This window comes from Chlorocebus sabaeus, chromosome 8 (assembly GCF_047675955.1).
Source record: "Chlorocebus sabaeus isolate Y175 chromosome 8, mChlSab1.0.hap1, whole genome shotgun sequence".
NCBI classification, from domain to species: Eukaryota; Metazoa; Chordata; class Mammalia; order Primates; family Cercopithecidae; genus Chlorocebus; species Chlorocebus sabaeus.
Genome location: NC_132911.1, coordinates 18,852,447 through 18,876,927, shown reverse-complemented (window position 1 = coordinate 18,876,927; position 24,481 = coordinate 18,852,447). Strand labels below are relative to the sequence as shown.

Here is a 24,481-nt window from a genome sequence, read left to right as displayed (position 1 = left end):
AGAGGCTGAGGCAGGCAGATCACTTGAGGTCAGGAGTTTGAGACCAGCCTGGCTAACAAGGCAAAACCCCGTCTCGATTAAAAATACAAAAATTATCTGGATGTGCTGGCAGGCACCCGTAGTTCTAGCTACTTGGGAGACTGAGGCAGGAGAATCGCTTGAACGCAGGAGACAGAGCTGGCATTGAGCCTAGATGGTGCTACTGTACTCCAGCCTGGGCTGGGCAGCTGAGTAAGACTCCATCTCAAAAAAAAAAGAAAAGAAAATCCTGCCATATAGAATTAAGGCCCCCTTGTTACTTTTTGATCCCATTTCCTTTCCTTGTCTCCTTCTCCAAGGGTGAACTTCTCTTCTGAAGCTGTGATTTCCATCTATATTTTATGCTGTAAACGTATATATTGTAATGAAAACATACAGTATTGTGCTTAACATTTAAATGGGATCCTGTTGCATGTAATGTTTTCTTCCAACGTTGTTATTGGGATTTGTCCTTGCTTATACAGATAGACAGGCTCATTCATTTTACCTATCATGCGGTATTTTATATATATATATATATATAATATATATGTATACACACATATGATACACATGTATCATTATTCATCTCTTCTACATTTGCTGTAACTTTTTTGCTATTACAGAAAATGATGTGGTATACACCCTTGAATGTGTCTCGCTGTAAACATGATCGTTTCTTCAGAGTATATATCTAGAGGCAGAATTACTAGGAGGTAGGCTATGTGCAGCTTTAATTATACTGCATGTTGCTAAATGCCCATGAAACTGATTATACCAGTATATACTCCTACCAGCTGTACTTGACAATGTTTCCCTGTGTACTTGCCAGTTCTCGATACTGCCAGATTTTGATTTTCCATTCCTCTTATGGGTGCACAGTGGCATCTTATTTTAATTTGTACTAATTCATAGTGAGATTGAGCTCATATTTTACTGGCTGGATAAGTAGGTCTTCTGTAATTACTTACACAGATCTTTTGACCATTTTTCTAGTGAATTGATTTTTTATATTGACCTGTAGGATTTTATATATTGTAGATACTGATCTTTTGTCAATCATATGAGTTACATATATATTCTCCTAGTTTGTGACTTGTCTTTTGACACATTTTAAGGGAGAGGAGTTTTTCATTTCAATGAGGTTAAATTTAGCTATTTTTCCTTTATGGTTTTTGCTTGTTGTGTCATGCACAATCCACCCACAATTTATTTTTGCATATAATGAGACATGGAGACTTTATTATGTAAAAGTATGTACTGTATAAAATTTACCCCCTTAACCATTTTGTTGTTATTATTTTGAGACAGAGTCTCACTCTTGTTGCCCAGGCTGGAGTGCAGTGGCATGATCTTGGACATACCGTAACCTCTGCCTCCCGGGTTCAAGCAATTCTCCTGCCTCAGCCTCCTGAGTAGCTGGGATTACAGGCACTTGCCACCAAGACTGGCTAATTTTCATATTTTTAGTAGAGATGGCGTTTCATCATGTTGGCCAGGCTGGTCCTGAACTCCTGACCTCAGGTGATCCACCCGCCTCGGCCTCCCAAAGTGCTGGGACAACCATTTTTAAGTGTACTATTCAGTGTGAAATGCATCTACAATATTGTACAATTGGCCACTTGTGGTGGCTCCCACCTATCATCCCAGCACATTGGGTGGCCAAGGCAGGTGGATCCCTTGAGCCCAGGAGTTTGAGACTAACAACTCAAACCTGGCAAACTCCATCTCTACCAAAAAAAAAAAAAAAGAAAAAAATTTGCCAGGCATGGTGGTGCACGCCTGTAGTCCCAGCTGCCTGGGAGGCTAATGCAGGAGGATCGCTTGAGTCCAGGAGGCAGAGGTTGCAGTGAGCCAAGATCACACTATGCACTCTAGCCTGGAAGACGGTGCCAGACCCTGCCTCAGAAAAAAAAAAAAAAAAAAAAAAAAAAAAAAAAAAAAAAAAAAAGTTGTACAGATATTATCACCATCCATCTGCAAAAGTCGTTTCACCTTGTAAAACTGAAACTACCCATTTAATAATGCTCCATTCACCACCAACCCCCAGCCCCTGGCAACTACCACGTGCTTTCTTTCTCTGTGATTTTGACTATTCTAAATACCTCATATAAGTAGAATTGTACTTAAAAGACAATAAGTAGAATTGTCTTTTTGTGACTGGTTTATTTCATTTAGTATCATGTCCTCAAGATTTATTCATGTTGTCATGTATGTCAGAATTTTCTTCCTTTCTGAAGTAGAATAATATTGCATTCTATGGATGGGCCACATTTTGCTGACCCATTATCTGTTGCTTCTGTGTTTCAGGTATTGTGAATAGTGCTGCTGAGAACACAGGTGTGGAAATATCTCTTGGAGAGTCTGCTTTCAGTTCTTTTGGGTATTTACCCAATAGAATTGGAATTTCAGGATCATAGGGTAATTCTGTGGTTTTACTTTGTAGAAACTGGCCATACTGTTTTCCATAGTGGCTATGCTATACTATTTTACCTTCCCACCAACAGTGGCTATGCTATACTATTTTACCTTTCCACCAACAGTGCACAAGAATTTCAATTCCTCCCCATCCTTGCCAGCACTTGTTCTTTTTCTTTTTCTTTTTCTTTTTTTTTTCTTAAAGGTCTTAAAAGAAAAGGTCTTTTCTTTTAAGAGACAAGGTCTTTGTCTGTTGCCTAGGCTGGAGCACAGTGGCACAATTATAGCTCACTGCAGTCTCGAACTCTTAGGCTCCAGTGATCTTCCCACCTCAGCCTCCTGAGCAGCTGGAACTATAAGCCTGCAGTACCATGTCCGGCTAATTTTTAAATTTTAACCTGGCCTTGGATGAGATTTAAATGGGAGGACTTGGAGTAAAGCAGATTACCCTCCATAATGTGTGTGGGTTTTGTCCAGTCAGTTGAAGGCCTTACTATGACAAAGGCTGACCTCCCCTGAGCAGGAAGGGATGCTGCCAGCAGGAGGCATTTGGATGGAAAAGGCCATTCCTCCCCACATGTCCAGCCTTCCCTCCTACCCTGTCAGATTTGGGACTTACCAAGCCTCTATAATCACGCAAGTCAATTCCTTAAGAAGTCAGCCAAAGGCAGGCATGCAGGAAGAGCAACTGCAAGAACCCTAAGGTAGGGACAAGTGTGGTGTGTCTGAGGGATGCAAGGGAGGTCTGGAGAGGTGACCAAGGCAGGGACAGTGGCTTGAGTTGGGTCTGGAGCAACAGACAGGGGCAGATCAAGCAGGCATTGTGGATCACAGGGAGGAGTTTGGAACTTTTTCATTGTAAATCTTCAATTTACAATTGTGTAAGTTTATGGGATACCAGGTGATGTTATGATTTATGAACCCAATGTGGAATAATTAAATCAAACTAATTAACACATCCATCACCTAAAATACTTAGCATTTTTTTTTCTGGTAAGAACATTTGAAATTTACTCTTTTGGCACTTTTGAAACATACAATACTCTATTAACTACACTTACCATGCTGTGAAATAGAACGCTCTGTTCTCTTCTCTGCTTCCCTAACCCTCCCTATCCCCTATGTTCCTTCTCTCCATTGATAGCCCAGCCACCTTCCTTCCCAGCCACGAAAGCCAGAAATCCAATACTCTTCAATCCTTTGTCCTCTCCTACTCACTCCCATCCTTACCTCGAGCTTAACTGAGAGAAAAAGATGAAAGTATAAAACTTTGTGGGATGAAAAATTAGGCAACCAAAATAGCATCTTACGTAGGGTAATTCATAGTGGATGTGACAAAGGAAAGAAGATAATAAACCTACAAAGGGCTATCATTTTAATATTTCAGAATAGGTTTCCTAGTGATAATTATATTTCAAGGAGATAAGATGTGATGCATATTCTCTTTATCCTGAAGATGTGAAATTGTATCTTCTTGAAACTGAAAATAGAGATGTATACTGACTATGTGGCTATGTCCTGGTTATTAATTATACAGTTTTTTTTAAATTTTGCTTATGAGTCTGAAAAATATGTGTATAAGTGAAAATAAATCAAAAATAAGCACACCTGAATGAGTTACTTTATGTAAAACTCAAGAGTCATATTTTTTAACCAAAGCTCCAACTCGATTTTTAGTCTGTGTCTTCCTAGCTTTCAGCCTTTCAAACAGAACTGCCTGTTAAAGTCCCAGGGTTTTTAATAACAACTGACATTTTCCATTTCTTACTCCCTGCTGTTAAAAAAACTACCAATCTTATAATCAGATATGACAGTCTCTTCTGTCCAAAGACACAGAAACTACAAAGTGGCTGATTTCCTCGGTGCTTATTTTAAAAAGGAAAGCAAGGCATTATCAGACAGCTGAGACAGCCACAGCTAATGCATAATTGCCTCACGTTCTTTCTGTTCATCTCTGACACCATCATCTCTTCCCCAGTGTCTGAAAGCAGAAAGGAAGGAGGCTTGCAACTTCATCCTGGGAAGGAGAAGGGATTCCTCTGGGATCGACACTTAACGAAGTCTCAATCACCAAAGAACAAACACTTCCAAGAGAAGCCAGACAGTTCTGCTGTGACGCCAGACAGACAGTTCCGCTGTGACATTCTGACCGCACAAGCAGCCCTTTAGGAGAAAGCCTATCACAAATAACTATTCCTTTTAGAAAGTTTCCCATGCTATGTGTTTGGCAGTTTACTTTTTGTGGTATATTTATGTGTGAGATGACACTACTTCAAGGAAAGATGTCTTAAACATAATTCAAACCAAGACATCCTGAGGACAAACATACTCTGGGAGGGGACCGTATTTTTGTTTTAAAGCACCTTTTGTTGTCCCTATAGCCAATTAGTCCAATTCAACCATGGACCTTATGGAAGTCAACTGAGGCAAGAAGCCACTCACTTTTCTTGAGATCCAAGAAACAGAGAGGTCCGTGAAGTATCCGCTAGGTGGAAGAGGGGCGTGAATCAAGTTTCTTGAGTCAAATACAGAAAATGTTTACTAACTGGTATCTGCTCAGGATCCAACCGCCTATGCTGCACACTCAACTACATACTGGAAACAAGGGATCACAGCCAGTTTTCACTTACAAGACCACAAAGTTCAACTCCTTCATTTAACAGATGGGGAAAATGAGACTTAGATAAATTGGTTTCCTACAGAAAAAAACAATGATTTGTTCAAGGTTGCTCAACCAGCATCCTATCCAGCACCTTCCCACCCCCATAACTGTATCTCCCTCGGTGGAAGGAAAATGTGGCCATTTGATGGAAGTTGCAATCAAACAACCAAGTGGTAAGTCACAGGGAATACCACTTTTCCCTCCCGCCCTATGGGTTTTATTTGTGGCGATAAATCTGTCCCACAGTGAACACAGTGCCCGTGAATGCTGACTGCCTTCTAAACAGTCATGAGAATGCAGCTTACTGAGGCGTCTTTGAAACACTGCTTTGTGAAAATAATCTGAAAGACTCTTTTTGGGCAGCACCAATAAATGGAAGCTTTTATTCTATCTTCCTGGTGGATTAGCACAGCTTCATCCGCCCTGAGACGAAACACCATTGAGGAAATCTCTGCACTCACCATGGAACCAGGGGGCTATGGTGTCTGAAGTTTTCTGGTAGCCTGCTCGAAGTGGTAGCTGCTCCTCTTTAAACCACCGGATGATGTCCTCTTGGGCAGAGCTGGACACTGTCCTCACCACTCCCTGATTTCTGTTATTCATAAAAGTTTTTCAAGTTAGATTTAACTAATTTGAAAATAATGCCCTCAAAAGTCATATATACGTACACACACACACACACACAGACATGCATATATATACATGCATATCTACAGACACCAGAGGTGCTTTATACATTCACATATATATACATGCAAATATATATACGTGTGTGTGTGTGTGTGTGTGTGTGTGGAGAGAGAGAGAGAGAATGGGAGGGAGAGAAAATGGGAGGGAGAGATAATTACATACATTTCAAGACCTAATTCAGTGACCTCAGCTAACAGGAGGCTGGACCCCCTACACACCACCATTATACACCTCCTCAAGGGCAGAAGAGGAAGGAATATAAATCTGTCGCTTGTCCTTCCAGTCTTAAAGGGCTAGTTATGAGAATGATCCACTGCTGTGTGGACACACAGATTTAAATTCATTTGTATAAGAATTAGAAGCTCCATTAACATCTGAAAAAATAAGCATTAAAAGGCAAAATACACTTTTACCCCAGCACATTTTCCTGGAAAGCATGTATTTGCAAACAAAAGAAATCAAATGCAGTAAGACAATTTCTTTCCTAATGTTTGCATTATTTGATTTACTCTTCTTTCTCTTTCCACTAACCTCCCTGACTTGCTTTCTCCTTTTCCACCCTTTGATGACATTTACTGCTGCTAAAAAAAATGTAAAGAAATATAAAATAAAAGGAAGAAGAGTATTTGAAGTTTGGTAAGACAAAGATACAGGTAGCAGAATCATTCTGAAATAGATTCAGTAGCAGAACTTAATTTCTAGGATGTAAGTCAATTTCTACTACAAAGAGTAACTTTGCAATGTAATAAACAGACTTCCAAGTCCTACTCAACAGCCTACTAATTTTGAGCAGCATTCAATTTAAACACAACACAACCACCACTGCAGTCAGTGAACTATCCTGTCTGTAGAGACACCTGCTGGGAGACAAGCGTCTATTTGAGCCAATGAGATGGGCTCTCCAGCCACCCTCCATAAACAGATACTGAGGGGGTCCCAGTATCAGCTCCATCCCCTCCTACTGAAGTCAAGGAACTACCCATTCCCTGCAGGGATCCACTAGGAGATACACTTGTCTGGGTCATTAAAACAGTCTTCTGTACTGGAGTCCTTGGCCAGCTTCCCCACACAGCCCTTGTACCCTCCTTGAGTTTTTCCTCAAGTCCATCAAGGAGGGAGAGCTGTGTAGATCATAGAGCCCTTGGGAGATTGGCAGCAAGCCTGGGCTTGGAGCGCCCTCTAGCGCTGAGATGGCTGCATTGGTCACAGACTCAGGAAACATCAGTCCGCTTAGAATTTCTGGAAGGGCCTCTGTAAGACAGGCACAAATAAAGCCAGGCTGTGGAGAGTGGAATAAAAGCCTAATCCTTAAATGTGCAGATATCACACATACACAAGCATCAAGAAGATTCAAGAAAATATGACCTCACCAAATGTACAAAATAAGATACTAGAGGTTGAGCCTAAAGTCATAGAGATGTGTGATCTCTAAAACAATTCAAAAAAGCTGTTTCAAGGAAGCTTAACAAACTTCAAGAAAGAACAGAGAGTCAATTCAAAAATGTATCAGGGAAATTTAGCAGAAAGACTGAAGTAATTTTAAAAAATTAAATCCTGGAGCTGAAAAAGGCAATGAATAAAATGAAAAATGCAATAGAGCATTTCAACAGCACACCTGATCAAATGGAAGAAATAATTAATGAGCCAGAAAACAGGCTATTTGAAAATACACAGATCATAAAAAAGAAAAGAATGACATGAAGAAAGCTTCTGGGGTCTGTAGGACAACATCAAAAGAGCAAATATTGGAGTTATTAGAGTTAAAGAGGGAATTCAGGAAGACAAAGGGGTTAAAAGCTTATGCAAAGAAATTACAGAAAACTTTCCAAATCTAGAGAAAAATTAATAGCCAAGCATAGGAAGGTCAAAGGTCACCAATCAGAGTCAACCTACATAGGAATACCCCAAGACATACTATAATAAAACCCTCAGAGTGCAAAGACAAATACAGGATCCTAAAAGCAGCTAAAGAAACAAATAACATATAAGACAGATCCAATGTGCTCGATAGCAGTCTTCTCAGAAGAAGCCTTACAGGCCAGAAAGAAGTGAGATGATACATGCTGAGCACTGAAGGAAAAAAAAAATACAACCAAGAATACTGCACACAGCAAAGTATTCCTTCAGAAAAGGAGAGATAAAGATTGTTCCAGACAAACAGAAGCTTAGGGAATTTACCACTATAATATACCACATGTCCTATAAGAAATGCTAAAAAATAGTTCTTCAAACATAAACAGGATGCTACCATGATTTTTGTTCTAATACTATCATCATGATGTGTAAACCACTTATATCTTCAATATGAAGACTAAAAAGTGAACTACCAAAAATAACTTCAATAATTTCAGATACGTAATATAAAAATGTAAATCATCACATCAAAAATACAAAATGCTAGGAGAGAATGGAGGTAAAGTATACAGTGTTTTTGTTTCTTTCCTTCACAAAGTTAAGTTTGTAAGTCTCTAAATTAACTTGTTATAACTATAGGATGTTTTCTGTAAGTCTTATAGTAACCACAAAGCAAAAACCTATAACAAATACACCAGAAATAAAAAGCAAGGAACCAAAACGTACTACTAAAGTGCCTAACCACAAAGACCATAAGAGAAGAAAGGATTTACAGAATAACTAGAAAATAAGAAAGAAAATAGCAATAGTAAACCCTTAAGCATCAATAATTACCTTGAATATCAATGGATAAATTCTCCAATTAAAAAGCATAGAGTGGCTAGATAAAAATAAAACAGGACCAAATTATATGTTGCCTACAAGGGGTTAACTTCACCTGTAAGGACATGCATAGTCCGAAAGGGAAAGAATGGGGAAAAAAGGTTGTATGCAAATGGAAACCAAAAGACAAAAGGAGTAGCTACATTTATATCATATAAAATAGACCTGAAGCTGAAAACTGTAAGAAGAGACAAAGAAGGCCAGTATACAATGATAAAGAGTTCAATACAGCAAGAACAGTTATAAATATATATGTACTCAATTAACATAGAAGCACTTAAATTTAGAAAGTAGATATTAATAGACCTAAATTGGGAGAAAGACTGCAATACAACAATAGTAGAGGACTTCAATACCCCACTTTCAACAATGAACAGATCATACCAACAGAAAATCAATAATTAAACTACACTCTAGAAGGTGCCTAACAGACATTTACAGACTATTCTGCCAACCAGCTGCAGAATACACAGTATCTCAACAGCAAACAGAATACTCTCCAGGAATATATTAGGCCATAAAACAATTCTTAAATTGTTTTAAGTTAAAATTTATCAAAAAATCAGTAATAGGAGGAAAACTAGAAACAAATATGTGGAAATTAAACATGCTCCTGACAACCAACGGGTCAATAAATAAATTTCAGAAACCAAAAATTTTCTTGAGACAAATGAAAATGGAAACAACATACCAAATCCTATGGGATACAGCAAAAGCAGTTCTACGAGTGATGTTTATTCCAATAAATACACATATCAAAAAAGTAGAAAGATCTCAGATAAGTATTTATTGTCAAACCACAAGAACTAGAAAAAGAAGAACAAACTTGACACAACATTGGTTGAAGGAAATATAATAAAGGTCAGAGCAAAAATAGATAAAATAGAGACTAAAGAACCATACAAAATACGAATGAAATGAAGAGTTGGTTTTAATAAAATCGACAAACATTTAGCTACACAAAGAAAAAGAGATGACTCAAAATCAGAGATGAAAAAGGACACATCACAACTGATACCACAGAAATAAAAAGATCACTAGAGACTATTATAAACAACTATATGTCAACAAAATGGAAAACTTGGAAGTAAATAAATTCCTGGACACATACAACCTAGCAAAATTCAATCATGAAGAAAAAGACAACTTAACAGACCAATAATGACTAATGAGATTGAATCATTAATAAAGTATCCTATCAAAAAAAACCCAGGACCTGATAGATTTCACTGTCAGTGTTTTTGTTTCTTTCCTTCACAAAGTTAAGTTTGTAAGTCTCTACCAAATCCTATCAATCATTTAAGGAAATACTAATACCAATTCTTCTCAAACTATTCCAAAAAACTGAAGTTGGAGGAATTCTTCCAAACTCATTCTATGAAGTCAGCATTACCTTGATATCGAAACCAGACAAAGAGACAATAAAAAAGAAATCTAGAGGCCAATATTCCTGATGGTGATGAACACAAATACAAAAATCCACAACAAAATACCAGCAAACCAAATCCAACAGCACATCAAAAACATCATTCACCATGATCAAGGGAAATTCATCTCAGGGATGCAAGGATGGTTCAACATAAACAAATCAATGAACATGACACATCACATTAACAGAATAAAAGACAAAGGCCACAAGATCGTCTCAATAGACACAGGTAAAGCATTTACTAAAATTCAATATCCCTTCATGATAAAAACCTTTAAACACATTAGGTATAGAAGGAATGTACCTCAACCCAATACAGGTCATATATGACAAAATCACAGTTTACATGCTGAAAGAGGAAAAATGGAAAGTTTTTCCTTTAAAACCTGGAACAAAACAAGAATGTCCACTTTTATCACTTTTGTTCAACATAGTACTGAAAGTCCTAGTCACAGGAATGAGTCAAGAGAAAGCACTGAACACATCCAAATTGGAAAAGAGGAACTCAAATTGTCTGTTTGCAGATGACCTGATCTTACATATAGAAAACCCGAAAGCCTCCACCAAAAAACTCTTAGTCCTGATAAAATTCAGTGAAATTGTAGTATATAAAATAAACTTACAAAAATCAGTAGCATCTCTCTACATCAACAATGGACTAGCAAAAAAAAAAAAAAAAAAAAAAAAAAAGCAATTTTATAATAAAATAAAATAGGAATAAATTTAACCAAGGAGGTGAAATGTCTTTATAAGAAAAATTATAAAACAGTAATGAAAGGAAACAAAAAAATAGACATCCCATGTTCATGGATTAGAAAAATTAATATCAAAATGGATGTACTACCCAAAAAGATCTGATTCAATGTGATTCCTATCAAAATACCAATGATATTTTTCACAGAAATAGAAAAAAACTTTAAAAATTTGTATGCAACCAGAAAAGACTACTACAAATTGCCAGAGCAATTTGTAGCATAAGGAACAAAGCTGGGAGACATCATAGTAAATGACTTTAAAATATACTACACATCTATAGTAATCAAAACAGCATGGTACTGGCATAAAAACACACACATAAACAATGAAACAGAACAGAGAACCCAGAAATAAATCCACACATTTACAGTCAACTGATTTTCAACAAAAGCACCAAGAACACATACTGGAGGAAGGACAGTCTCTTCAATAAATGGTACTGAGAAAACTAGATAGTGACGTGTATAAGCGTGAAACTACCTACTCTCGCTAGGTAAAAATCAGCTCAAAATGGATTAAAGACTTGAATGGATGAGACCATGAAGCTACCAGAAGAAAATATTGGGGAAACACTTCAGGACATCAGTCTGAGCAAGGATTTTTATTTTTTATTTGTTCATAGAGATGAGTGTCTCCCTATGTTGCTCAGGCTTATCTCAAACTCCTGGCCTCAAGCAATCCTCCCACCCCGGCCTCCCAAAGTCCTGGGATTATAGGTGTGAGCCACCATGCCTAGCCCCAGATTTTTAAAAAATAACACCTTAAAAGCACAGGCAACCAAAGAAAAACAAACAAATGGGATTATATCAAGCTAAAAAAGATTCTCCTGCAGCAAAGGAAACAATCAACAGAGTAAAGAGACAAGTTACAGAAAGGGAGAAAATATTCATAAACTGTATCTGACAAAGCATCAATATAGGAACTCAAACTCAATAGCAAAAAAAGAATCAAAATAAGAGAAAACTTCAATAGGCATGCCTCAAAAGAAGACATAAGAATGACCAACAAGTATATGAAAAAAATGCTCAATACCACTAATCAGGGAAATGCACATCAAAACCACAATATCACCTTGCCCAGTTTTGTATTTTTGGTTATCAAAAAGACAAACAAAAAACAAATGCTGGCAAGAATCCAGAGAAAGGAAAACTCTCATAGCCTGTTGGTAGAAATATAAATTAGTATACTATTATAGACAACAGGATGAAGTTTCTCAAAAAAATTCAAAGTAGAACAAAAGCTCCAACAATCCCACTACTGGGTACATGTCAAATGGAAATGAAATCAGTATGTCAAAGAGACATTTGCACTCCCATGTTTATTGCAGCACTATTCACAATAGCCAAGATATGGAATCAACCTAAGTGTCCAATAATGAATGAATCAAGAAAATGTGGTGTATATACACAATGGAATATTATTCAGACAGAAAAAGTATAATATCCTGTCATTTGCAATAAAAAAAATGCTGGCGAGAATCTGGAGGAGAACTCTCATTGCCTGATGGCAGGAATATAAATTAGCATACCATTATAAACAGTATGAAGTTTCTCAAAAAATTAAAGGGAACAAAAGATCCATAAAAAGAATAATACCCTGTCATTTGCAACAAAATGGATGAACCTAGAGGACATTATGTTAAGTGAAATAAGCCAAACACAGAAGGACAAACACTGCATGACCTCACTTATATGTGGAATCAAAAAGGTTGATCTTTTTGTTGTTGTTGAGACAGAGTCTCGCTCTGTCATCCAGGCAGCCTTCGCCTCCTGGGTTCAAGTGATTCTCCTGCCTCAGGCTCCAGTGTAGCTAGGATTACAGGTGAGCACCACACAAGGCTAATTTTTGTATTTTTAGTAAATACGGGGTTTCACCATGTTGGTCAGGCTGGTCTCGAACTCCTGACCTCATGATCCACCCACCTGGGCCTCCCTAAGTGCTGGGATTACAGGCATAAGCCACCACACCCAGCCAGGTTGATCTTATAGAAGAATAGAACAGTGGTTAGCAGAGGCTGGGGAGAGTAGGGGGGATGGTAAATGAGGAGAGGTTGGTCAACTGGCGCAAAATTACACTGATACAGCAGAAATAAGTTCTGCTGCTCTACTGCACAGCAGGGTGAACACAGTCAACAGTAATGTACTACATACTTCAAAACAGCCCAAAGATAGGATTTTGAATGTTCTCACCACAAAGAAATGACAAGTGTTTGAGATGATAGCTACGGAAGTTATCCTGATTTGATCATTACACAATGTATATATGTATCAAAACATCACACTGTATCCCATAAATATGTACAATTATTGTGTCAATTAAAAACAAAATACAATTTATGAAACACAACCACCAGAATCAAGTTTGGATGAACTACTAGAATTTCTTGTAATTAACTAACTTAACGGTTCTTTATGCTTTTTCTAACACGTGCTTCTGAGTTATGTGTGACATACTGTCAGATATACATATATAGATGTACATATGCATGTATGTGCATATATTATCCCTAATGATTTTCAGAGCCTTTTGGAGAAAATATCCTATAATATTTGACTTCCCTGGGAGGCAGACACTGCACACATACGAAGTTATATTATACATTATCTTACTAGCTTCCAAATTAGGCTCTTGTTTGGGAAGTCCTTGGAGATGGAGCAAAACTCCACAGACACTGGAGGGGCTGGTCTCTTGTCTTTTCCTGGGGTGGCTCCGAGGTGACCTCTGCCATCCCTGTGTCAAGTTCCAGCTCTAAAACCACCCAGTCTGACAAAAAGCACTTCATGCATTGTCTTAAGTTGCAAAAAATGAGGAATTGCCTTTTTTTTTTTTTTTTTTTTTTTTTTTTTTTGAGACGGAGTCTCCCTCTGTCGCCCAGGCTGGAGTGCAGTGGCGCGATCTCGGCTCATTGCAAGCTCCGCCTCCCGGGTTCCCGCCATTCTCCTGCCTCAGCCTCCGGAGTAGCTGGGACTACAGGCGCCCACCACCGCGCCCGGCTAACTTTTTGTATTTTTTAGTAGAGACGGGGTTTCACCGTGTTAGCCAGGATGGTCTCCATCTCCTGACCTCGTGATCCGCCTGCCTCGGCCTCCCAAAGTGCTGGGATTGCAGGCGTGAGCCCCCGCGCCCGGCCAGGAATTCCTCTTTTTTAAAGACCACCTTCATTGCTGTCAATCAAATATACTATGCTTCAGAATGCTGTGGGAAAGGGACATCTATCTACAAGTCGTTTCCATGCTACCCTTGGAAGAGATGGAGAACAGGAGTTAGCTGCGAAAACATCCCTGCCGAGGCTCTGTCACCAGCGTGCACACAGACAAGCGCCAGCACTTAAAGGGCCGTGTGCACCTTGGTCACCTGTTCACACAATTAAGGAGACTCCTATTTCCTGACTACATTTCTTGCTTTGTTGTCGATAAGAAAAGAATCATTACCCAAACCATCACTTTGGAGATCACGGTCTTTACTGTAATTATTTCCACTTACTCCACTGAGTTCCATGTTGGTCCCCATTTCCCAAAATAGAACTTTCCAGTAGGGTAAGTAGAAATAATTACAGTAAAGAAAAAGGTCTGCCTTTGTGTTTCTCCTGAGGTCATCATTCCTGTTTAAAGAAAACCTTGAAGATAACTATGACTGCAAGCAGGGCGAGAGTCTTGTTTTTCATTTCTCCATAATCTTAAACCGAGAAGTATTTCCAGTTGTTTTTTTAGTTTTTATTTCAGAAGGCAAAGCTTTAGATAATATTTCTTTCGATCAAAATTTGATTTTAACACTTCTTTCTAAATACTGGGATGTTAAAAATAAGATGAATACCAGAAAAAAAATTATTATCAGCAAACATCAGGGATGGGGGTTTCTTGCACTTTTCTGCAGAGTTTTTCCAGAACAAATGGTTCTTCCTAATTCTTCCATAGCCTAGGAGACAATGGGATCACCACCACCAAATAGACAATTCATTAAAAACAGGAGCCTTTCCAAATTCTCAAAAGATGAACTGGGCTATGTATCCCAGAATGAGAATTACCATCAAACCTTCAATCCTTGGCAGTGAAAATGTTCTGCTGACCATGCGAAAGTCAGCAAGCCTTTGCGTTCCTACTTTGATCATCTTTGACTAAGGGGTGATCTTGGGCATTAGTGAAACCCCACTTGTTTCCTGTTGTCCCCTCGCTGGCTCACCGGCCGCCTTTGGGGGGTGAAAGGGAAGAGGTGCTTAGGGGCATGGGAAATTCTCTCACTCCATGCACAGCTTTACTATTTCACTGGGTATACTAAGTATAACAGCTACGGCCATTTGACAGCTAAGAAGGGGAGGAATGCTCGACCAGATAACCCAGGAAGAAGGCTTAGACAGGAGCCTGAGCTGCTTACACAGGCTGCCAGTTGGCCCTCCACACCCCGTGGCAGCTCATACAATTTGCCTTTAATTTCAACGCTTATTCAAAGCCCATTGCAATACTGATGCCTAAACCCATCTAGGTGACTTCTTACCTAAGAGGTTTTTGAGGATACGCCGCCGGGTTTAGGAACTGAGGCTTGGGTGGAAGGGGAGGTCTTTTGAGTTTCTGTGGAACACGCAGGGGGCTTTGCAGCCTCTCACCGCCTCGTCCTTTCTGGGCCCCGAGGGATAACCTCTGGTAGTCTTCTCGTGCTTGTTTAGCCAAGGAGCGTCTCTTCTCATCAGCTGCTTTGGATTTTCGCACTAGAAAAGCAACGGGGTTGGACAAAACCCTCATCAGCCCACAGAGCAGGTGAGAAGGCTCAGCAATGCACAAAGGGCAGCAGCGCAGGTTCTCAGCAGTTTGTTATCTGCTTATAATAAGGAACAATCATTATCAACACCTAGGATCCAGGGCATTAGGGCTTGCCCAGCGTTTGCTGCAGGATTCCTCTCTTCATACAGGAGTGGGGATTTTCTGAGGGAGTGAAAAGGAAGAGGAGGAAGAAGGGATGAGAGAGAATGAGAGAAAGTGTGCAAGAATTTCCCGCAGTTGGCAAGACCAAGTGAGGCGTCCCCGCCTGGGCATGGGTTCAAGCTAGCAGGGGTGCTGAGTAATAAGAGACAATTGTCACGTCCTGCGTAGACTCATGTTCAGATGCAGTATGCCTGGCTCACTAGCAAAGGTCAGGACTACTCAGTGGCACAGGCCTGTGCACAGGGTTAAGGAGCAGGGAGCAGGACGAAATGAGAATCAGCCCGACAGGCAAAAAATTAAAGGGATGCTTAACCACAGGTAATTACAGAACACATTAGTACACGAAAAAGTACCCCAAGTCTGCCTTTTCATATTAGTCATGTAATGAGAGGAATATGTTCTGAGAAATGCATCATGAGGCAACCATAACACAATAGTATTTGTGTATCTAAATACCCCCAACATAAGGCCAGGCACAGTGGCTCATACCTGTCATCCCAGCACTTTGGGAGGCCAAGGTAGGTGGGTCACCTGAGGTCAGGAGCTTGAGACTAGCCTGCCAACATGGCAAAACCCCAACTCTACTAAAAATACAAAAAAATTAGCTGGGTGTGGTGGTGGGCGCCTGTAATCCTAGCTACCAGGGAGGCTGAGGAGGGAGAATCTCTTGAAACTAGGAGGCGGAGGTTGCAGTGAGCCAAGATCATGGCATTGCACTCCAGCCTGGGTGACAAGAGCGAAACTCCATCTCAAAAAAAATAATAATACCCCCAACATAGCAAAGGTGTGGTAAAAATATGGTATAGAGGACCAAAAAAATGGTGCCTCTACATAGGGCACTTACCATGAATGGAGCTTGCAGGACTGGAAGTTGCTCTGGGATGAGTCAGTGAATGAGTGCTCAATGAATGTTAAGGCCTCGGACGTTACTACACACTAACGTTGACTTTATAAGCACTTTACACTTAGGCTACACTATATTTTTAAAATGTGTGCGACCCATTATTTTGGGGTTTTTATGGTTTTTTTTTTTTTTGGTTTTGTGTATGTGTGTGTGTGTGTTTTTGTTTTTTGAGACTGAGTCGTGCTATGTTGCCCAGTCTGGAGTGCAGTGGTATGATCTTGGCTCACTGCAACCTCCGCCTTCCTGGTTCAAGCAATTCTCCTGCCTCAGTCTCCTGAGTAGCTGGGACTACAAGTGCACACCACCACAACCAGCTAATTTTTGTATTTTTAGTAGAGATGGAGTTTGACCATGTTGGCCAGGCTGGTCTCGAACTCATGACCTGAAGTGATCCACCCACCTTGGCCTCCCAAAAGGCTGCGATTACAGGAGTGAGCCACAGTGCCTGGCCTAAGAAATATATGCGACCCATCGTTGACCAAAACATCATTATACAGTGCATAACTACTTTGTAAAAGAGAATTTTTCATTGTAGCAATGAGACTCTAATGCAGAATGTAAAAATGATTTTTATTAAGGATATTTACACTTCAGGCATTATTGGTCAAATCCTGTTATACTTCAAAGACATACCCAAAATATTCCCTTATACCAGGATTTCACTGCAAAGTACAAAGAGGCCACTGGATCTTGCAAATATTTTCATTTCACAGTAGTTGCCATTTAAATAGCATTGGTTATAGTGTAACGGCAGATCAATGTAGGATCTCAACATCCTGCAAATACAGCCATACCTGCTGTCTTCCTCAAGCTACCTCAGGATGATCTAGCAGTTCAGACTTCTCTGAATCAGATGGAAACACGAATTCTTTCTCAAACCTAATTCTTCTAGCATTCTGGAGCACCCTCTCCTCTGCCTTCAGTTGTATGGGCTTATTCTTTCCCTATGAGCTTTCTCTCCAGCTCTGCTAACTCAAATAGGAGTCAGGGCTGGGTCACAGGCACAAGCTGGATGCTAACACATCTGGCCTGGTAATCCTGTGTGCTTCTGATTACAAAGTTAAAATGTATTCACTATCAAAAACTTAGGGGAATAAATCCAAAACACAGTATTAAATTATAAGAAAAGCATTCAAATAAATAATCTTGAATCTCACCTCTCCAAGAAAACTAATGTTTACATGTTATTACAACCTTCCAGTTCTTTTCCTTCAGATACTTAGACATTTCTAAATAGCAAAGCTTTTCATTCTATTTCATGGTGTTTTTTCTTCCCCAAGCTAATGACATGTAAACATAGTCTAAGATCATTAAACACTCTTCCAAAACCTATTTTCCATAGCTATATATCACGCTATTTGATAAATTACATCATAATTTTGGTGATACAGAAATGGAGAACCAGTCCACTGTTCAAAAGTAACTTCTAAGCATTTGAGTAATAAGTTAGTAATAACATTTGAGTGGTCACTTACTGTGAAGATCTCTCTCAACAACCCACATTAAGTGCTTTCTAGATTGATCACATTATTAAGTAAGAGAATCAGCTGAGAGCCTGGAAGGTGCTACGGAGACCTCTGGGTACTCACAAGATGCCTGCCATTCCGAGTCTTCTTTCCAGTTCTTACAAATCTGCTTCGTTCTCTCTTCGTCTATTTGATTTATTTCTTCTTCTTGTTTTTTCTTCATGGATTCTTTCTTCTATTTAAAAACAAAAACAAAAACCAAACAAACAAAAACGAACCTTGGTGAGCAAATCCAGCAGTTTCCTGAAGGACGGTGGTACCCAGCACAGCTGATTTCTATCTAACTCTCTGTCCCACTAGGGAGGATCAAGTGTGGACTTTGGAGTCAGTAAGACCTGAAGCTGGATTGACCATTGCTAGCTAGTGTGTAACTCCAGGAGCAACAACTGAACCTCTCTTGGGCTGTTTCCCCATAAGAAAGATAAGAAAAAAATATTTCTTAGGGTTATATTGAGGATTAGATAACTTAAGAAGTCCCTGGCACAGTGTATAACATATAGTAAGAAAAAATATTCCTTTTCCTCACAGTACTTAGGTGCTTCAAATTGACTCCCTGAAGAAGCATGTAAACACACTATTACATAGAACCAGCGTCAACCTACTTTACAGTAGCTGACAGGCCCCACGGAAGAAATGCACATTTCCAGAGCAATCTCAGCTCAGCTGAATCTCTTCCCTCGAATCATGTGTCCCAAAATGTGGTACTTACTACATGATTTTACGTGGTTTAAAAGAAATATATATTATTATTTTTTAAAGACGGAGTCTCACTCCATCGCCCAGTGCAGTGGTACAATCTCAGCTCACTGTAACCTCCCCCTCCCAGGTTCAAGTGATTCTCCTGCCTCAGCCTCCCGAGTAGCTGGGATTACAGGCACATGCCACCACACTTGGGTAATTTTTGTATTTTTTGAAGAGGTGGAGTTTCACTACGTTGGCCAGGCTGGTCGCAAACTTCTGACCTCAAGTAATCCACCACTTCAGCCTCCCAAAGTGCTGGGATTACAGGCATGAGCCACCACACCCTGCCAGAATATGTATTTTTTTGTTTCAAAAAACAAAAAAAAAAACCAGAAAAATATTTTTCAAAAGCATCTTTTGAGAAAGGGAAAAATATTTTTAAAATGTGAATATTCCTTTAAAAGGAGAATTAGGTTTTTTTAAAAATTGCAGTAAAATTCCACATAACAAAATTATACCACCTCAACCATTTTTAAGTGTACTGTTTTCTGGCATTAAGAGCATTCAAGGGAAATCATTTTAAACGAAAGAGAAATGAACAAACCAAATCACTTAGACCTGAAAAGTACTCTGTTTATTTGGACACAAGCTTCTGAGTGCTCACAAAAAGACTGAATTTACAACTTGGAGAACTAATAAAAGCCTTGGTTAGCTAAGTAATAAAACAAACTGAAACGGCCAGGAACGGCTGCCTGTGCCCACCTCTCCATCACGAGTGACAGGTTTTTTTCTTTTGTGCTTTCCCATAGAAATATAAAGACTTCCTTGCTGTAATGTCACCACAACGTAAAATATAAACGTTAATGTTGTGAAACTTGCTTCTGATCGCTGTGGGCAGTCATAAATCACAGTTTAAGTAATCATCATTCATAAATTGTGCTTCACTGCAGATGTAACTAAACCTCTGTGCATTTACTGTTTTTATTTTTTTCCTTACGTTGTTTTCCTGCCTAGAGCTAGCTCCTTTCGTTTGCCATCATTTTAAAATCCAAAGGGCAGCTTTGATGTTTGAAAGGACTGTTAAGATTTGCCATCCTTTGATTGAAGCTGTTTGCACATAAATGTGCTGCTAGCAATTTCTAAGCTTCAACAGAAGAAGCTTAAAAGTGGAGCTTTGTTCATCCTTCCACATGCGTACGTGTTTATTTTTAAATGATTAGGAAACATACAGTGAAAACATCAAGCTATGATCATCACAGATATTGTTGCTGAGGATCAGCAAGAAGTCTGGAACATGATTCTACTAAGAAAAAATATTAATAACAGATGTAGTACTTGGTGGATGTTACTCAAATGTCTAACAGTGCTATATTTAATAAATCTACTCCTTTAATCTGCATGTAATTATGTACAGGCACAGTGGAAAAGAAGAAAAATTCATGAGTTTCACAGAGTAATAGCAGATGAGATCCGCTATTACTCATCTATATACGGCCCTGACCACCATATTTATTCAAGAAAGCCAGAAAACGTAAGGAACTTGTCCTGAGTCCCTCAAATAATTTGACTTTTAGCAAAATCTGTAATGCTTTACTTTCTCTATTCAGAAGACCATTTCCTTTTCGGCAGTGTTTTGCTGGAAGCATGCTGGTCCAGGACTCAGGACTCTGAGCCAGGCATGGGGAAATCCAGGTGATGGCTTGGAGTGGAGGGGTAGAGGGGCCAAGGCTGGATGCTAATCCAGATACCCAGGGTGGAAGGTGTGGAGACCCAGATGTGTGGTGTGAGCTATGAAAATGTGCTCAGCTAACAGGACCAGAAAATGAGGCCACGCCGGGCCCATACAGAAAGCCACAGGGCCCATACAGAAAGCCTCTTGTCCAGCCTGTTGATGGAAGCACTTAGAGTGACTCACTACCAATTCCTTCATCAGAGCCTCACAACTGCCCCCAAAGCAGGATGGCTCTGTTTTATCACCTTTGTTCTACAGAGAAGCAACGTGGCTCATTCATTCTCTCAAATGATCAGCCCTTTCCTGACCATGCCAAGTGAGTTCCTGCCTCTGTGTCTTCGACTTGCTGTTCCCTCTGCCTGGAAGAGACGTCCACATGGCTTAGACATCCACATTGCTCCTTCCCTCTTTCCTTCAGGTCTCTGCTCCAATACTGCCTTCCCAGAGTGGCCTTCTCTGACTACCTGTCCCATCCCAATTCCATCCTCCCAGGATTCCTCAGTTCCCTGGTACTGCTTTATTTTCCTCTGCAGCGCTTATGATCACCTGACCTCACAGATATGTTTATCATCTCTCTCTCCCATGAAGAATATAAGCTCCCTGAGGGCAGGAATTTTATCTAATTTTTTCATAAAATGTGTCTCCAACTCCCATAATAGTGCTTAATGTGTAGTAGATACTCCATAAATGTTGCTTGGATCAATATACGATCCTTTGTCTTCCTCAGCTGTCCCCATTTAAAATGACATAGTGAGATCTAAGCAGAATTAATGAAAATGTCCTTTAGATCGACTATTGCTGCTGTTTTAGAAAGAAGTGCATATTATATCAGCAGTATGCATTCAGGACTACAGTTCCACAACTTCATCCTGATTTCTTGAAGTCTCAAAAATGCAAGTTCATGCATGTCCCTGCAGAGGAATCATGGAATTCATGACATGGTCCACAGGAAAACAGGTCCCTGGGCTGACCTCCGCTGTAGCCCGGTCTCAGGAACCTTCTCTTCACAGGCTTACATCTTACAATGCTGTTTCAGACTCTCTGTAGGTCAAATCCTACTACAGCTTCCAAGTACCAGTCTATGCCTCATTTATTTTGAGCAATTTATGACATGATAGCAAGCTCACACGATGGAGGAGGCAGGACTTGGCCTGGAGGGACAATGTCATATCTGGATGGACGTGAGAGAGGGCTGAGTGCCAGAAGGGGTTCCAGGAGTGGTGGATGTGGAGGACACAGCAGCTGCTCACCCTCAAGGGACAGGTTCAGAAACAATGAGCACAGAAGTAACTCGATCTGAATTCACTCTTTCTGCCAAGTTTAATGCTCCATTTATCACTGTCTGAATCAGTCTTCCCTCCATGTCTGAAGCAGCCTGGGATGCTGCCTCTATGTTAGATCTTCTGGGAGGAGTTTAGCTGATACATCTTGGCTTCTGTTCTTTCCATGACATTCAACACTTCCTGAACTTCAGATAAATGGATAAAGATGAAGAACTGTGTTTGCATCTTTTAGGACAGATTTCCCATTCTGCTGCTTAATTTCATTTCTGCATGAGATTAACTAATCTGTGAAACGTTAATGGAAATGCCTAGGTATGCAGCCCCCGGAGGACAGAAGGGAAGTCTTTTACCTGGTGAAATCCATATGCCTTCATACGATTGATTGAATCTGCCAACATTTGTTGAATATTTCTTGAAGAACTGGAGGGTGACTAAAAATTAAACGAAACACATTTATGGCATTTGGACCTACAGTGCAGTTTCATAAGATAATCTGTCAATGTTTCCCTGGTTTCAACATTCCCTAATGCTGCCCCCACCCCCACATCTGGATCCACCCAAGGCTCCCACTGGCACGTGAGTTCCTGGGCTGATCATGACTACAGCAACGGGCATGTGAATCCTCAGTATTCCCACTCAGTAGGGTTTAAGAAGGAATTGTTGCCCAAGAGCCAGGAGCTGGTGGTTTGGTGTATTTTGCTTCCATCTGGTTGGCCCTGGAGAGCCCTGGGATCACTTCTAGACATCAACATTACCCCCTATTTAAATTCTCTTCTTGCTTCATCTCTGCATACCCTGTTTTAGTGCAGGCCAAAGAAATGCCTTAGTCTCCAGATTTAACTAAATGATGTCTTGCAGGCATACCTGGAGCACCAGTTTGGTGCCTGGGAGCCCCGCCCAGTTTCCCTGCCTGGGCTACACTTCTCCTCTCTTCCCACCCTTGTCACCCGGTATCTATGTTTCTGCTGCTCTAGATGGATTTCCCATGAGGCAAATTCCCCAGTGGGGTTCCCAGATGTGTTGCCTAGATTCCCTGGTGTCATTCCTGCCTGCCACAGGCCAACCCTCTGGCATTGCAAGTATGCCAGCAAATCACAATGGGTGCTTCTTAAGACACAGGCCCCCATCAGTCCCTGGCTGGAGTGCAGAGCCTAAGCTAAGTCCCAACATGGGTAGTCACATGCCCTGAGTAGCAGGATATACCTACCCACAACCCGTATTACCACCAAGTGTATGCCTTGTGTCTGAGTTCTTAATTTTGGCATAGATCGGAAATTGTCAGCAAAATTTCAGCAAAAGGTTGGTGCCACCATTCAGAAGGAGTACAGGGGATCATGACTACACCATGCAATAAACCAGTGGCTTTCTCAGTCTTCCCCTTTTCTCACAGTAGCTGGCATGTGGCTACACCACTGTACTGCATTTCCCAAATGCCCCAGCATTTGTCTCAATGTAAAGCGGGTGACAACAGGCATTGGCCGTTTCTCCCCAGGCCCACTCAAAACCTCCTTCACACACCCCTCCAGGCCACTTCCACCTTCCTTTGGGCTGGAATGGTGACAGCAGTAGTGCTACTACTAAAGATAGCAGACACTTAGACTACAAAAGCCTGAATCCCTGAATGACTATGTGCAGCAGAGCCCTCCTGAACTAGAACACCTATTCTGGACTGTCAGAAGACAAATAACATTAACTTCTGTTGTAGTTTTGGCCATGGCATTTGGGGTCTATTTGTTTCAAAAGTTTAGCCTATCAACTGATAAAACTGGTCACCACAGTTGCTGGTGGCATGTTTCAAGCTCTCTGCTGAGGTTTTGTAATTAATCACAGGTGGTGAGATTAATGCTAATTCCACTGATAAGCACTCCTGAATACCGAAGACATATTATGACCCGGCACTATGTTAGTGTCTTAGTGTTACTTTCACTCCACACAACACCTGTGATGGATGGGCAACATACTGGGCAATTTTCAGATGAAGAAACCAAGTCTCAGACGAGTTGTGGAGCTTGCTCAGGACCAGACAGCTGGTTTGTGCCAGAGTTTATGCTTTTTCTACTATGTCGACATTGTAGTGATAAGAAAATGAGATGCGGGTCAACAGATATCTAATACTTATTACTTGGCAAACTAATGAATAATGTAGGTTTCACAATTGCTACTGACCATATTCTCATTTTAATATTATAAAAGTATGCTTTGCTGCTCTACATCTAAACTTAGAACAGGAACCAGTTCCTCTATTTGGGAACAGGGTGAACCGTTCCCCCAGGTTTCATGTAAGCGTGTCTGCTCAAAAGTCCAAGATGACTTTGAAAGTCTCTGAGTGCATTTCCACCACCAGGAATGAGAGCTTTAAAAACAGGCCCACTCTCCCTTTCTTTGATGATATAAGATCTTTGGGGCATCGTTTTGCAAAAAGGATCAGTTTCTTATATTTGAAAATTAGGAGGCAGGTAGCCCTTCTTTCTTAATACTTCCTCAAGTATTGCAGAGAATGTTTCAAATATGCTGTGTTTATTACTTGGCAAACTAATGAATCCTGTAGGTTTCACAACTGCTACTTATCATACTTTCATTGTTTTCTCATTTGAATATTATAAAAGGACACTTTGCTGCTCTGCATCTAAAACAGAACAGACGCAGAGCAGCTGTTCCAGAATCAGACAGATCTGGACCTGTCAGACAGATCTGAAACTGGAGTTCTGGACCGAGGTTTTGTCGGCAGCA

The 24,481-nt window shown here is 40.2% G+C and overlaps 1 protein-coding gene across 4 annotated transcripts in view; it reads right to left on the bottom strand.

The window, feature by feature from the left end:
- Window positions 1–24,481, bottom strand: part of SH2D4A (SH2 domain containing 4A) — an 82,899-nt gene that overhangs the window by 16,772 nt on the left and 41,646 nt on the right. For 2 of the 4 annotated variants that reach the window (XM_007961795.3, XM_007961796.3), the window contains exons 5-8: window positions 22,102–22,182; window positions 18,119–18,230; window positions 15,201–15,411; window positions 5,560–5,690 (exon numbers count right to left, since the gene is read on the bottom strand). In XM_007961795.3, the coding sequence (XP_007959986.2) occupies window positions 5,560–5,690; window positions 15,201–15,411; window positions 18,119–18,230; window positions 22,102–22,182 (535 nt within the window). The remainder of the gene's footprint in view (window positions 1–5,559; window positions 5,691–15,200; window positions 15,412–18,118; window positions 18,231–22,101; window positions 22,183–24,481) is intronic. The other 2 variants (XM_037983738.2, XM_037983737.2) reach the window with 1 other exon arrangement.